Source organism: Centropristis striata, chromosome 1 (genome assembly GCF_030273125.1).
Source record: "Centropristis striata isolate RG_2023a ecotype Rhode Island chromosome 1, C.striata_1.0, whole genome shotgun sequence".
In the NCBI taxonomy this organism is placed as follows: Eukaryota; Metazoa; Chordata; class Actinopteri; order Perciformes; family Serranidae; genus Centropristis; species Centropristis striata.
The window spans coordinates 13,708,457-13,724,098 of NC_081517.1; the positions used below are offsets into that span (position 1 = coordinate 13,708,457).

Here is a 15,642-nt window from a genome sequence, read left to right on the forward strand (position 1 = left end):
AGGTGTTTCGGCCACTTATCTCAAGACACCTTCTGCCAAGGTTGGCCCACCACAGGCTGATCAAAACCTGGGTGTGTGTCGCATGGTGGCTCCTCGTGACCATTTATCTAGCAGCCCATGTTGCGTCCCTACGTTTCAGCCACAGCCAGTGACTGCTCCTTTCTGCGACATTGCCAAGTTCTTTGATTGTCCTCCGCTGGGCCTGCTCTCTGATCCCAACTTCTTTCAGCAGCCTTGTGGTGGAGCTGGCTACGAAACCTCTGCAGCCCACCTCCACTGGACAGACGCTCACTTTCCATCCCCGTCCCTCTGCTTCTGCTGCTAGGTTGGCATACTATACGTATATTATACATATAGGCCTAATATTCACATTTTCTGTCAATATTGTCACTATGTTAATTGGTGAGCTGCTATACTAGAACAAACATGTATTTCAATATGTTTTTTAATGTAATTGAGTATATCATAAGAACTATATACGAGCAACCAAATTATTAATACAAAATGTAAATCAACTAAATTATGAGGTATTATTATAGTTTAAACTACCAAGTAGTATATTAAACAATGAAAATGACATTCAACAGCTAAATTAGCCATATCATCTCCAACATTAAAGTGATGTTCACATTAATGAATTAATAATTATAATCCATTAAAAAAAGTTATTTTTTTATTTTTAAACATGTTTTAATTATATCAGTATTGTATAATTAAAGTATGTTTTAATTCCAGTACAGCACTTTTTTCTTAAGTATGATTCTGAATGCAGGACCTTTACTTGTTTCTTTGTTACAGTTTGGTATTTCTACTTAAGTAAAATATCTGAGTAAATCTGATTAGTCTGGGTAAAAATAGACAGAAATAGAAAAATAAAAAACCCAGAAAAATAGCAATAACTAACCTTATATGGCAAGCCACATTTTGTGCCGAAATCCATATATTTGGTTAGGTTAAAAATAATAACATTATAATATCTTTTTTTGATCAACACACCAAAAAAACAAACAAAAAAAGCCCACCGACGTCAGTTCATTAAATGAGAGTTTTATTTTGAAAGAGGAAAACGGAAGTGTACAGTTTCGACAAATGGTGGAAAGATGGCGATGCCCATGAGGAGGACGTTGGTTGCTCTTCACAGGGCAACATGCAGCAGTTTGAAGGTAATGGGACATTTAATAGCTCCTTAATTCATTAAATACAAACAATCATTGTTTTGTCTAAGCCGTTGTTTTGGCTCGTTATGGAGTCGTTGTACTCCGAATTACTCCTGAAGGAGCTAGCTTAGCTAACGGTGGCTAACTGTCAGGACACCAGAGAGACAAGGAGGAATACTTCATGTTTCAGCTTCTTATACTTTATTAAAGCACTCACATTTAATGCTATATTATACTTGTACTCCACTACATTTGTCTGACAGCTTTAGTTACTGTGCAGGTGTTAAAAAAAAATAAAGCACAAAATTACAAAAAGATGTAAAATGACCACTTAAAGACATACATTCACCAAAAAAGATCTAAAAGAAATATATAAAATCTATATAAATCTATAAGTCATGCAGCTCTGTGGACTCCGCACAATCATGGCTAGAAGTGGGAACAACTCAAACATGTCTTTGTGCAGAATAACACAGAATGACAGAAATCATTAAAAAAAACAAGTTGAATTTCTCTGATATATTTTTTAAAAATTCAAATGAAATTTAATTTTTATATAAACACTTTCCCAAGTGCCCATAAGAAACTTATGCATATTGGAGGGAAAAATGGTGTCTCCTCATATTGTAAATATTGAAGTACTGCATGTTTCCAGCCTCTTCCGTCCTCTCCTCTCTGCTCTGCTCTGTGTAAACAGCCTCTCCTGTCCTCTCCTCTCTGCTCTGTGTAAACCGTCTCTTCTGTCCTCTCCTCTCTGCTCTGTGTAAACAGCCTCTCCTGTCCTCTCCGCTCTGCTCTGTGTAAACAGATTTTCAGTGAATATTTGTCACGTGACCGTTCGTATCAGCAGAATCAATCATGGCTTCACAGTGTCGCTGATGTATTTATTCATTGATCTATTTTTTTTCTCAAATGTGCAATATCTGTGAAATACAAAATCTGTATCTTGAGCTGCCATGATGACTATATTTCCCCACTGTGGGATGAATACATTTGTATCTTATCTGAGGGGCAGATTTAATATTTTTAACGGGATCTAGTTATTCCAAATGGTTCAGTTTTGGTTATGTTTTAAATGACACATGTAGAATGAAGTGATGTTGGCAAAAATATCAAAATGCTTCGTTTTGGTCAATGGAAACATATGTAACTGATGATCCATTTAAGGACTGCCAGAAAGTTTAAATTCCGACCAAAATGACTGTTATTACAGTTTCTTTCTATGATAAATGGTGTGTTTTTGGCCATTTTCATTTAAGAAAACTGTTAAAGTAAGCTACCCAAGAGTACAGCCCAAACAATTAGTTGATTCATGGAAAATTTGTCAGAAACAGTATTTTATTAATTGTTAAATCCTTTTCATGCAAAAAAAAATGTCACAGTCCTTGCTTTACAAATGTGAGGATTTTCTTGTTTTTCTTTTAGTATAGGTTTTTCAGGTTTGTACCAATCAGGTTTGTACTATAATCTGTCAATTTATGTCCATATTGTGTTTTCTTTGCACTTCATATATTGGCACTCTTTTGCACATTAACTTCACTCGGAGTAAATAAAGTTTTATCTTGTATTAAAACACACATTTTTCCCAGAATGCCGAGGCGTCTTTGGACTTGCGGCACCCCATCCCACTTTACCTGCCGGTCCGGACCAAGAAACGATACTTCATCCCCCCAGCGGTCAAGCTGAAGGGGAAGAAGGAAAGTAACACGGAGGCCCGGGCCCGAGCAGCAGGCATCGTCTTCAGACAGGAGTACATAGAGAGGCCCATCAACATCTCATGCACCGGTGATTATAATAATAAATGTCTTTATTTCATCCAGACAGGAGCAGATGAAGTTATTGCCGTTGCTGGAGTCTTCTATTTTTGAATGGTGGAATGTGAAGACTGTGAAGGCTTTAAGGAGTTGGTTTATTAACAATATTCTAGTTTATTTATCAAATATAGTATCAGACGTTGGAGGGATAAAACAATGAAGATGATGATCAGTAAGTTTATATATGTGTCAAAAGTTGGCGGAATTCACATTCTTCTTCAAAAGTATAAAATGTAACATTAAAACATGTTGGTTTACATTCCTAAAAGGACATTAAAGGGTTAAAATGATTTAAGAAATACATGTAAATTTGATAGTTATGATCAGGACTGGAGTTGGTCAAAAGATTTAATGCAATGAAAGTTAAAAAAAATATTCATAAATAATATTTTTATGGCACTTTTTAAGAAGTGAATATGTTTTTGCATGTTAAGTGTAATAGATTAACATTTTCTGAAGAGGTGTATGAGGGTTAAAATAATATTAAACTACTCAACCTAATTTATGTTATATATTTGTTGTTGTGTACTTATTTGATCCCAAATTTTCCAACAATTGTCAAAGCCTGAGAAATCTTTGACTTGAATCAAGGTAAGACTGTTTCTTTTGGTAGTGTGGATGTCTGTCAGAAGCTGTCCTGAAATAACTTTAAGCCACCTTTTTATGATATATCTTGGTGGGTTTTAACGCTATTTTTAACCAAATAAATTATCTTAAGTTATCAGAGAAACAAGGTTAAGCAAACAAGAGCAGCAGCTTGGCTCACAGTCCCTTCACTGTGCCCTTTGTTCGCCAAAATGCTTTATTGAGTGTTTTTAGCTGTTTTCATCAGTGGTTGAGTTTGTATTGAGAGAAGGAGACATCTGTGAATAATTAGGCTCCTGATAAATTACATCCTAAATGATGAACACTGAAAGAATCCTAACCAGCAACCGACAACTCCCAGTGTCCCAGGCTACTTCACAACATCAACAAACGACACTGTGCGTTTGTTTAATCGGACTCAATCTCAGTTAAATGAGGTCACATTTAGGCTGTTTAATTTTAGCGGTGGGGGGAAATATCGATACAGCATAGTAACGTGATATTTGACAATATTATATCGATTTTCGCCGTTTTTTTCTTTTTTCTTTTCCAGAGGCCATAGTGGGCTCACTTTCAGGAATATGGAGATACTGGTATCATATGAAACTAAAAGATCTAAGGAATCTTTAGGCACCATGTGGGAAGATGTCAAAATAACGCTGCAAAGTTCGGCTTTTTTTATGTTTCATTCAACAAAATTGAGAGCAGTGAAGCTTGTTGTTTGTGAAAGTTTGAGAAAATGCTGCAGTCGTTGTCGTCCATACATGTTTGATATCAGTTCAGTTCAGTTTGACTGAAGACTTTGTTGGTCAGTCTGTGGGTTTGACTCTCATTGTGGAGAAGTAAAAAGACTGAAGTGAGAGAAGTACACTGAGGATTTTCTCTTATTGGACAAAACAAGTTTTGATTGAGTTTAATTTAAATTTGAATGCTTGGTACAACTAAAGGTAGATTTTTTTTGGACCAATATAATGATAACAACAAAAATAGCTCATAAGAGTTTAATTTAAGAGCTGCTATCTAGACATTTTCCATGGTTTTCTTGATAATTATTTTGGTTATTATCAAGAAAACCATGGAAAATAACTAGATATCAGCTCTTAAATTAAACTCTTATGAGCTATTTTTGTTGTTATCATTATATTTGTCCAAAAAAATCTACCTTTAGTTGTACCAGGTATTGAAATGGACAAGAAATTGAAGAAATCAACGCTGGTCTAATAATTGTTTCTATGACTGTATTGCATAGCAATACTCACCATATCGCACAATTCTTCAAATCGCAATCATATCGTATCGTGACTCAAGTATTGGGATAAAATCATAACGTGGGGGCGATACGCTGATTCACACCTCTATTTACTTGTAGCCTGGTAATTGTTATTTACACCGCGTTCCAAATTATTACGCAAATGTGTTATAAAGATTACATTTTTTGTTTTTCCAATTAAACTCATGGATGGTATTGTGTCTCAGGGCTCTTTGGATCACTGAAATCAATCTCAGACACCTGTGATAATTAGTTTGCGCGGTGAGCCCAATTAAGGAAAAACTACTTAAGAAGGGCATTCCACATTATTAAGCAGATGACCATTTCCAAGCAATATGGGAAAGAATAAGGATCTCTCTGCTGCCGAAAAGCATGAACTAGTTCAATGCCTTGGACAAGGTATGAAAACTTTAGATATTTCACGAAAACGTAATCGTGATCATCGTACTGTTAAGAGATTTGTGGCTGATTCAGAGCACACACGGGTTTGTGCAGATAAAGGCACAATGAGGAAGGTTTCTACCAGACAAAAACATCAGATTAAGAGAACAACTGCTAAAATGCCATTACAAAGTAGCAAACAGATATTTGAAGCTGCTGGTGCCACTGGAGTACCACGAACATCAAGGTGTAGGATCCTCCAGAGGCTTGCAGTTATGCGTTATTCTATCAGTTATTCTATTCGGCCACCCCTAACCAATGCTCACAAGCAGAAATGGCTGCAGTGGGCCCAGAAATACATGAAGACTAATTGTCAAACAGTCTTGTTCACTGATGAGTGCCGTGCAACCCTGGATGGTCCAGATGGATGGAGTGGTGGATGGTTGGTGGACGGCCACCATGTCCCAACAAGGCTGCGACGTCAGCAAGGAGGTGGCGAGGCATGTTTTGGGCCGAATCATGGGGAGAGAGCTGGTCGGCCCCTTTAGAGTCCCTGAAGGTGTGAAAATGACCTCTGTAAATTATGTTCCTGTTTCTGACTGACCACTTTCTCCCATGGTACAAAAAGAAGAACCGTGCTTTCCGTAACAAAATCATCTTCATGCATGACAATGCACCATCTCATGCTGCAAGGAATACCTCTGCATCATTGGCTGCTATGGGCATAAAAGGAGAGAAACTCATGGTGTGGCCCCCATCCTCCCCTGATCTCAAACCTATTGAGAACCTTTGGAGCATCCTCAAGTGAAAGATATCAAATAAGGGCTCCTATGTTAAAATGTAACTTGACCTGTTAAGATGATTTTGATTGAAATAGCTTTTGATTTCAGTAAATATGACCTCTGAATGCTGTAAAATCCAAAAATGAGCATTTTCAGTTCTTAAAAACCTATAAAATGTTATAAAACTCTGTCATGCGTAATAATGTGGAACAGTGCATTTTAAGTTTTTTATTTTTGAAAAAATACTGTTATCATTTGGAGGTTTGTCCAATCACATTACAATTCATTAAACTAACGGTTGATGACTTAAATTATGCTGACTGTCATTTGCATCAACTATTTAGGAAAATCGGAGAAAAAACTCAGTTGCATAATAATTTGGAATACAGTGTAGTTTTCACTATTTTATATATTCTATTGATGAAAATTATCAGAAACATGAAGAACAACCATGTTTTCTTTTGTTAAATGACAGAAAAGGTTACATAGTCAACGATCATATTCACATTTTACAGAAGTTTCAGAAAAAAAATATTGTTTTGGTAATTAGTACAGAAACTCATCCAGACATCCAGTTATCATCTGGATAAAGACATTTGCTGTCTTCATCATGAGATACATAGCATACTGATTGATTATCGATGTCTGATGTCTTTGCAGCTGGAATCTTTGACCCCTACATTCCCCCGGAGGGCGATGCTCGTCTCTCCACTCTATCTAAAGAAGGTCTGAAGCAGCGAACAGAGCAGCTGCGACAGAGCGCCAGCTCACAGCTCGCGTAAGACTTTCTCTTACTCCTCCTGGTGTTCATGGACTGATGTTTTATTGTCAATCATATCTAGAAGTGGCAGTTACTTTTTTTATTGAAGATCAGCATTTCATAAGCATCAATACAAGATATGAAGTTATTCTACAGCTGTTATCCACATTTTAACCAGTACATTAGAACGAAGAAAAGACAACCCCTAAGAAAAAAGAGGGAGAGAAAATAAATAAAAAATGAATAATAATAATAAAAAAATAAAATAAAATAAAAATAATTAATTAGTAGGTGAAGATAAATAGGTACATAAATAATAATAATAATAATAATAATAAGCAAAAAAGAAGAAATAAATACAACAAAATAAAATATATAGTTATTATATACCTGGAGGCAAAACAGAAGAGAGAAAATTCTATAATAATCATAATAATAACAATAGATAAATAAATGCAGGATGCCCAGTGTGCTCACTAAAAAAATGATAAAAAAATAAAAATTGGATGCATCAAATCGATTCAGTGGGAGTCCAGAGAGGTGAGGGTGTTAACATATGTGATGAGAGATTTTAAAAAACATTTTTTTATAAAAATTGGCTGCTGAGCCTCTAAAGAAATATTTAACTTTTCCCAAAAAAAGAAAAAGAAAACATCTTTAGATAATTCTCTTCACAGTAAATGTTAAAAATCTGATTGTTTTTCTTGTATTTTCTTGCAGGTTTCGTAAAATCAAAGAGCACGACTCTCAGTTCACATCAAAGGATTTTGCAGAGCGAGCTCAAGAAATCTTCATCGAGGCCCACGACGCCCTGACAAAGTAAGAAAACGAGCTGTCTGTCTGTCACCTCACGGCTCGTCTCCGCCTCGTGTTCAGGCAGGGAAGCTGGATGTCACAGTGAGACATTTGTTATAGAAGTGAGAGATCGGCTCGTGCTGCCTTCAGCTCGGCTGCAAAGTGGGGAAAAAACACTCAAAAACTGGCTTTGGTCTTCTTGGTTCTCAAAACGTGCAGAGCTGATGTACTGATGTCGTGTTTGTACAACTTTATGTGCATTAACTGCTCTTTTAGGTGAATCAAATGGCCTCGAATTAAAGATTTATTTTCTAGATGAGACCGTGTGTGAGGTGATAACAAAATGTTCTCCTTGAATTCTTTTTTTAAGGGGAAGATTAACACCTGCCTGTTTGTTTGTTTGCAGTTTCAACAAGGTGAAGCTTCACTCCTTAGTGACAGAGCGGTGTTACCCTGTGAGTTCTTCTTCTGGAAGTTTTTCCCGAATTTAGTTTCATAAAAAAAAATCCCCCAGTCATTAGAATTCCTTCCCGTCTGTTCTGTGTTCAGGAGATGACGAGGGGGAACCGCTACAAGACAATCAGGTGGAAGTTTATCGAGTCCCTGGAGCCGCCCAGAGTGGTCCACGCCCGCTGCCCCGACATGGTCACCAAAGGCAACCTGTACGGCCAGGTGACGGTCCGCATGCACTCCAAACAGGTACGACTCCGACTACTTTCCTGCAGAGCTTTTTCTCCAAGTGTGTTGGTTGTTCTTATTTTGTCAAATATCACCAATACAGCTTCTTCTGATGTCAACATTTTTAACCAAGTATTGCCATTCCTCATGGACGGTTCTTGGTATATTTAGACAAAAAAACATCCCATTAGCCCCATTAATATACTGGGGTTAAAGTGCCCAGAATATACCCTGGGATATAAAACAGGCTAGGCCAGGGGTCGGCAACCTTTACTCACAAGAGCCTAAATAAAGAGAAATAATGTCTGAATGGAGCCACAAACCTTCTTTTGAGCCTTACAATGAAGCTAAAATAGCATAAGAAGTCCAAATTAGCCTCTCAACACTACTAATGGTTCATTATAAGCATTTATTAGTATGATTTTGTCAAATTTTGCAGCGAGGACTCTGAAGAAACTAAACTTGAAGTTGGCCAAATTTAGAGGTTAAGGTACCAGGCCGGAGACTTTCATGGGCTATGATTCACATTTTAGTTGACTAAAACATTTTTTAATGCTGTTTATAAATTGCACATTTCAACAATTATAGAATCCAATTGCTTTGGGCCTACACCAGTGATAGATGAAAATAAAATTTAAAGAAATAACCGTTTCATTTTGTATGAGGCTCCGGAGCCGCAGGTTGCAAACCCCTGGGCTAGGCTATTTCAAACCTCTCCTAGGCCAGAATAAACACATTATACCCTCCTACATGTACTCATAAACCCTATAAGAGTTCTGTAACTATGTTTTGTAACACACTCAGATATTAAGATTATATATTATATTATATAGATTTTTTATCATATTTCTCACGCTGAACAGCCTTTTAGCAACCTTTTTAGAAACTAAAACACACAATTTAAATCCCTTAAATGTCATTGCAATCTAATCAAGTACCAACTAGATATAAGTTTATATATACAAGCTCATGTTTCATTGTAAACACTGGTTGCTAATTCACTTGTTTTGGCCCTGGTGAGGTAATACCACCTCCTCATTCCTAATCACTCTAACCCAGGCATGTCCAAACTATTCCACAAAGGGCCGTGTGGCTGCAGGTTTTTGTTTCAACCAAGCAAAAGCACACAGTTTGACCAATCAACTGTCTGAAGACTGAGATCAGTTGATTAACTGAGTCAAGTCTGGTGTGCTGCTGCTTGGTTGGAATGAAAACCTGCAGCCACACGGCCCTTTGTGGAATAGTTTGGACATGCCTGCTCTAACCCATAAAATGTGCTTTTCTGAAGTCTGATACAATTCTCTTATCTATTTGTTAAGTTAGGGTCAAATCTGATGACTTTGTGATCGCCACTTCCTAATGTTTGTCCAATTTCTACATTTGTAATTGTATTTTATCTAGTAATTCATACTATATCCGGTATATTATTCCCCAAGTTAACTTATTTATTGGAGGTATAATCTGGACAGGAAAGATATAGTCTGGTTGAGCCCAAAATATAGACTTATTTATAGAAAAACGCAAGGTGGGTATAATCTGAATTTTCGAGGTAGAGTCTGTAACCCCTGGTGTAGTCTGGGGAGGGGGTATATTTTGAGCTGTTACACCAATTTACAACACTTCAACCTGAGCTGTTTTTAATGTAACCTATCTAGAAATTAGGCTAATTTAAGCACCGTTTTGTGGGTTAAAGATGGTATTACAATCAGGATTTAGACAACCGTCTTCTCTGCCGTCTCGTCCTGCAGACTCTGGCCATCTATGACCGCTTCGGCAGGCTAATGCTGGGCAACGAGGAGCAGCCGAAGGACGTCCTAGAGTACCTGGTCATAGAGCGACACCTCGTCAACCCCTACGGCTGCTGGAGGTTACACGGGAAAATCGTGCCGTCCTGGGCTCCGGCCAAAGACCCGATTATTAAGGTGACCCTCCGCTCTGCACCCGCTGACAACATTTATCTTTTAGTAGAAGAAAAAGGGCAGACGTCCAAGGCACAAAATAAAATTTGAAAAAGCCTTTATTAACTGGTCGGTCCATACGTCACTTTAATGACCACATGAACAAGGTCAGTTTTTAGTATTTCAAGCTTTTCACTTTCATTTTATTTGTTCACTAAATTATTCTTCTCTTCCTCGCTGTTGCTTTTAAACATCTTTAAGTTCCCCTAAAACAGAGGCTGTTAGTTTAAAGTCCAAACACTGCTCCAGTTTAACAAACTGTCAGGAGTGTTACGAGTCTAATATTAAAGCTCTTTAATAAATCCAACATTTTTAAAGTTGAGTTTTTTCCCACTTTTTTATCAATGAGTGGACTAAATATTAGCAACACTTCTCCACAAAGCACAATACAATTAAACTGCACCAGGAACTACTAAAAAACGAAAACTTCAGATTTATTGCAGAGCCGTTGCATTAGTTCTCGCCAGGTGTACCTAATAAACTGGCCCGGAAGAGCAACAAATGGACTGTTATCAAATCATAAAATATTTTCAGTAAGGGAGTGGCTTTTATGTGTGTAAGAAAAGCATGTGTCACCTTTGGTTATTGTTTTATTACACGACCTCAGTTCAGTCACGACATCGCTCACAAACAAAGTTATCCAGTGAAACCTAAAGTGACAGTTCAGCCCAAAATAAAACATTTCCTCTTGCCTGTAGTGCTATTTATGCACTTTGATATGGCTGGTTGGTGTAGTTTGGTAGAAAGAAAATAGTTCTATAGCTCATAAAAAGTGTGTTAATCACAAATAACCAGGTCATGATTTATGGAAAGACACATTGCTGTTGAGTTTATTTAATGCTTTTTGATGCTTTGTGCCATTAAACTCAAGAGAAGACAGACAGCCCTCTGTAACAAACCAAAACAATCTAGATTAGATAAATAGTTCTAAAGGTAAGAGGATAAATATGTATTGTACTGTCTCTACAAAAATTAAATGTCCGAGTTCATTCCTGACTTAAAAAGTAGTACTTTTGCACACAAATGCCATCTCAAGGTCCATTTACTCGACTTTTACACATGAAATCAGCAATAGCTTGCATAAAAAACCCTGTGATTAAACCTAGGAAAGAATAGAAATTGAGGATTGTTTTGTCAAACTTATGAGCCAGAATGGTTTGGACATAGACCTTTTTTCCGTGCTGAAATTCATCATTCGTCAGTTCAGACTGTTCAGTTTCTTTAGACTTCTTAGTTTTTTTTGACAAGCAACTCATCAAAACCAAATGACTTCACAAAAGGAGCATGCAAAGCTGTTGTTGACTATTTACTTTTATTTGATCTGCAACAATTTGAAGATTTCTGCCTCTGCTTTAAATATGATAAAGGCAAATGGTGTTTATGGTGCTTGCATCATTGAACAATTACATTTAAAATACTCCACAGCAACATCTCTTCTAAGAGGGATTTACTCTGGATACTCAATAGTTTTTGTATAGTGTTTCTCTATTGGAAAGTCGTTCCAATGAAAACTGTAGAGTATGAACTGTGGAGTAAAAGCTGTTAAAGCAAAAGTGATTTGGGAAAGATGTAAATTCCAGTTATACTTTCAGATATTTTAAAACCTGGACAAATAAAACCAAACCCTTTTTTTTTAGATAGATACCTATTGGATTTCTGCATTTTTGGGGGAACTGACTCTTAATTATGGGGAGCTAATGTTCCTCAGTCAACAGGTATTAAATACCAGTTGTAAATACAGAGTTGTTCTGTTTTGATTGAGTTGCTCACAGGATGAAATTTTGCCTTATTAACTGGCAAGTCTTCTATCATATATGAATATTTTGGTCATGCAGAAATAAGATATTCCACCTTAAAAACATGCATTACATTGCTTGGACTTTAAATGACCTGAAGATCTGTTAGTTTATTCTAATATGGTGCAATTGACTCAGTAAAATGCTGCATAAAGCCCTGTTGGATTCTGTGCTCGCCGTCTGCGCCAGTCTTCACGATGTAAGACTGCAATCGAGGTTGACTTGCATGACACGCATCACTGCAAAACGTAGAATATAATCACCTTAAATGTGTGAGTCAGCCCCTGCTGTGTCTCAGATTTACCAGACAGATGGAGCAGTAATGTTGCCTGGAAGGTGTTTCTCACTCTTAAAGAAAAAAAGCTTCACCATGAGTCTCTGCTGCAGACACATTCACTCTCTGTTCTGATGGAAGAAGAGCAATTATAAGGAGCTCCTTGTTTATATGATTAAAAAGCAGGATTGATTTAAGTCTCTTACAGACAATGGTTTGTTATATATCAACTGTTTATACCAAAACTGTCTGAAGTTATTCATTTCATGGAGATTTTCTTTTATATTAAATCAGTTCCTCCTCACTCTCAGGTTTGACTAGTTGTTTGTGGGTATTTTTGGCTCTGCCACCTGTCAGTCACAATCTTTCAAACGGAGCTCCTCCATTAGCTGTCGTCCAAGAAATTAAACCGAGATGGAAAAAAAACAGATTTTTATACAATCACAGCTGCTGTTTAGTTAACCAGTTAAACCTCCAAACAAGTTAGCTTTGTTCCAAGAATTTATTATTTTTAAAAACTGAAGCTGTCTTAGACTAAAATTTTTAGTCGAGTAACACTTGTGTGATTTTGTTGATTTAATTCACAGAATTCTGAAACTGATTCTTTCTTCACAAATATATAAAACAAAATATCATGTAGTGATACACTAATACTGATCTCAAAGGCTGATCTGTTCAGTTAAATTCCGTTTATACACTAAATATACTATATACCGGAATATTAATTCCTGTTGAACTTCTGACCAGTTTGTTGCTGCATTTAAAGGTTCACACATAAACACCTAATTACTTACAGATTTAGGATATTCATACAAAATACACATCAACTAATAAATAGTTATATATTTTTTAATAGGAGAAGCTACCCAGCAGTGATAGTAAAATAAGTTTTACAACTTTTACAAGTTATTTATAGTAATAATACTGTGCAAGTCTTCTGTTCACTTACTTTGTATTTTGTTAATTGATAAAAAATAAACTAATTTCTATTTTTGAAAGCATTCTTATTGTACAGCATTTTTTTCACATGCACTTTTGCACAGAAATGTAGATGCAACAATAATCAAAAGTCAATAATATATATATTCTCAAATGGAACCATTCTGCATAATTAGCACTTTTATTTTAATACTTTGTGTACATTTTGATGCTAACACTTAAGTGATTTTACTTATCTTACCAATATTATTTATACTATGGCCATTTTACGTTTTAGTACTTGTTTTGGTCATCTTTGCACTTTGTTTGTTTATTGCATATGACTAAGGACATTTCTGTCTGTTCATTGTGTTTGCCCTTTTTATTTATTTCTGTGTTTTTATATTCACACCTTTTACTTCTGTTTTTGCAGCTGTGACAAATGAATTTCCCCGTTGTGGGATCAATAAAGTCTAATTTAGTTTAATTATGAATGCATGACTTAAAACAATGTTTTACTTCAGTATAAGTTCTTGTTAGTACTTCTTCCACCACTGATTGATTTCAATGTATTTCATAGTTAATGCTCCTCTGCTCTCTTTCCCCTCCAGACTGTCATGATTCCCGGACCAGAGCTGAAACCAGGACAAGAGTTTGATGCTCTGAACTATAAAGTCTCCAAACCAGAGGCGGTTCAGTGGAACAAATAGTCCACCGGGTGGCGCTGCTCTTTTCTTCAAACCATAGTCGGGACATTATCAGCAGCCATGAGCCAAATTGTTGCTTACATTTTTGGCTGTGGTTGGTTAGTTTGTCCAATTTGGCAGCAAACCAGGCTTCCTTTGGAGGCTCTTATCTGTTTGAAAAATGCTGTTGGGTGTTGAAACGGTGGAAGCAGCAGGTGAGTTTTAGTGTGAACAAATTACTGAGTCGTGCAGCCAATAAAGCTGCTGCTTCTCCCTGCAACACATCACCACACACACACACACACACACACACACACACACACACACACACAGCAGTCTGGAATAATCACCATAATAAAAGCTCCTTTCTTCAGATTTGTTTCACACATGTTCATATTGTTTTTACAACTAACTTAATGTGTACATGTATAAGAATAAAACATACAGATCTCCAGAAATTGAATGGTTTATTTCTGTGATGAATATACTGCATGTTGACCTCAGGAAATACAAAAATAAAGTGTCCCATCTGTAACTTTTCACATCAGAATTTTCAGATTTCAGTGGATTATTATCATTTTTTTCTTTTATATCAGAATAATCTTTCATAGAAGATATTACAATACAAAATTTCTCTATGCAAATCAAGGGATGTGTTACAACAATAAATATATATATATACTTTTTTTTCCTTTGACAACAAATTACAGCACGCTCATTCAAAACACACACTAACATGCAACAATGCTCACAAAATTAGATCACTCCATTGACAAAAAAAACCTTGAGATCACCAAATGGAAAATTTAAAAAATCACTGCTGCAGAAGTGCTGAAAAACAAAACACCTGATTTCACAGATTGCTGGCATAGACGTGACTTAATTACACCAATACAGAAATTATAATATTGTAAAGTTTAATTCCTGTTGTAAGTTATATTCATAAAACGTTTGCAAACATAATATCGCTTTTAAAAAGTTGCAATCGTCTGTATCTGAAACTTAGGATCTTTAAAATGGTACTTATTGATGTCAGACATGGAAATATGGAGCCACTCTTGATGTAAAGAAACTATAAGCTAATTATAAAAAAAATCTAATGGTCATAAGATATCTTTGACTAATCCACAAATTGTTTTGTTTCTCTCGTATAACTGACCGTCTGCATATCAATTGCAGAGGAATCTCTTATTTCAAATACAAGACATGAATATTATAATATTGACTATAATAACTTTTAGCATTATCTGCATGAAGAAACCGAACAAATACCTTTTTGTAGTTCACCAAAAATGAAACAAATTATATTAAAAAGTAGTTATTTTGTAGTTGGAAGCATGTTAGGTTAGCTGCAACACAAATGTACAATTTTATGTTCTTTGCAATAACTAAACATTGAAATAATTTAATGTTAAACTCATTGTCCTAACTTCAGTAAAACTGGTGTCCAGTGCATTAAAAAGTTTTGACATGATGAAGTTTACTTCACTATATTTTTAATTTCTTGCATTATGGTGATTTATGCCATTTTTGGCATTGCTTCTTTAAGTAGTGGAATGTTGTTGTTTTTTTACATTATAATAAATAAATAAAGTGATATTATTCATTGGCAGAATTGTCATTAAGTCAGTCACTTAAGCAAATAAGTATGCATAGTTTAATCAATCATTAATACTTGATAGAAATGTAAATTGACATCTGTTGTAGTCCTTGCGGCTCAGCTTTACACTTCTTTCTACTTGGAAAATATAATTTGCACAGAAGAAACAAAATTAGACTGAATTTATC

The 15,642-nt window shown here is 35.9% G+C and overlaps 1 protein-coding gene across 2 annotated transcripts; it reads left to right on the forward strand.

Moving 5' to 3' along the window:
* Positions 1-205: 205 nt before the first annotated feature.
* Positions 206-14,404, forward strand: mrpl45 (mitochondrial ribosomal protein L45). 2 transcript variants are annotated; one of them, XM_059331891.1, is made up of 9 exons: positions 206-325; positions 1,061-1,163; positions 2,747-2,942; positions 6,650-6,767; positions 7,470-7,568; positions 7,951-7,999; positions 8,094-8,243; positions 9,971-10,144; positions 13,780-14,404. In XM_059331891.1, exons 2-9 carry the CDS (start codon positions 1,101-1,103, stop codon positions 13,876-13,878), a joined length of 948 nt encoding a protein of 315 aa, XP_059187874.1. In that variant the 5' UTR covers positions 206-325; positions 1,061-1,100; the 3' UTR covers positions 13,879-14,404. The 2 variants fall into 2 exon arrangements, with proteins under 2 accessions (XP_059187874.1, XP_059187882.1); XM_059331899.1 differs by lacking the exon at positions 206-325 and having other exon boundaries at positions 1,051-1,163.
* The last annotated feature ends 1,238 nt before the right edge of the window (positions 14,405-15,642 follow it).

Excerpts from the sequence above, each read along its gene's own strand:
- mrpl45 (XM_059331891.1), top strand. The coding sequence starts at position 1,101 with ATGGCGATGCCCATGAGGAGGACGTTGGTTGCTCTTCACAGGGCAACA. Across the intron at positions 1,164-2,746 it reads CAACATGCAGCAGTTTGAAG|AATGCCGAGGCGTCTTTGGA; the intron begins GTAATGGGACAT and ends CATTTTTCCCAG. Across the intron at positions 10,145-13,779 it reads CCAAAGACCCGATTATTAAG|ACTGTCATGATTCCCGGACC; the intron begins GTGACCCTCCGC and ends TTTCCCCTCCAG.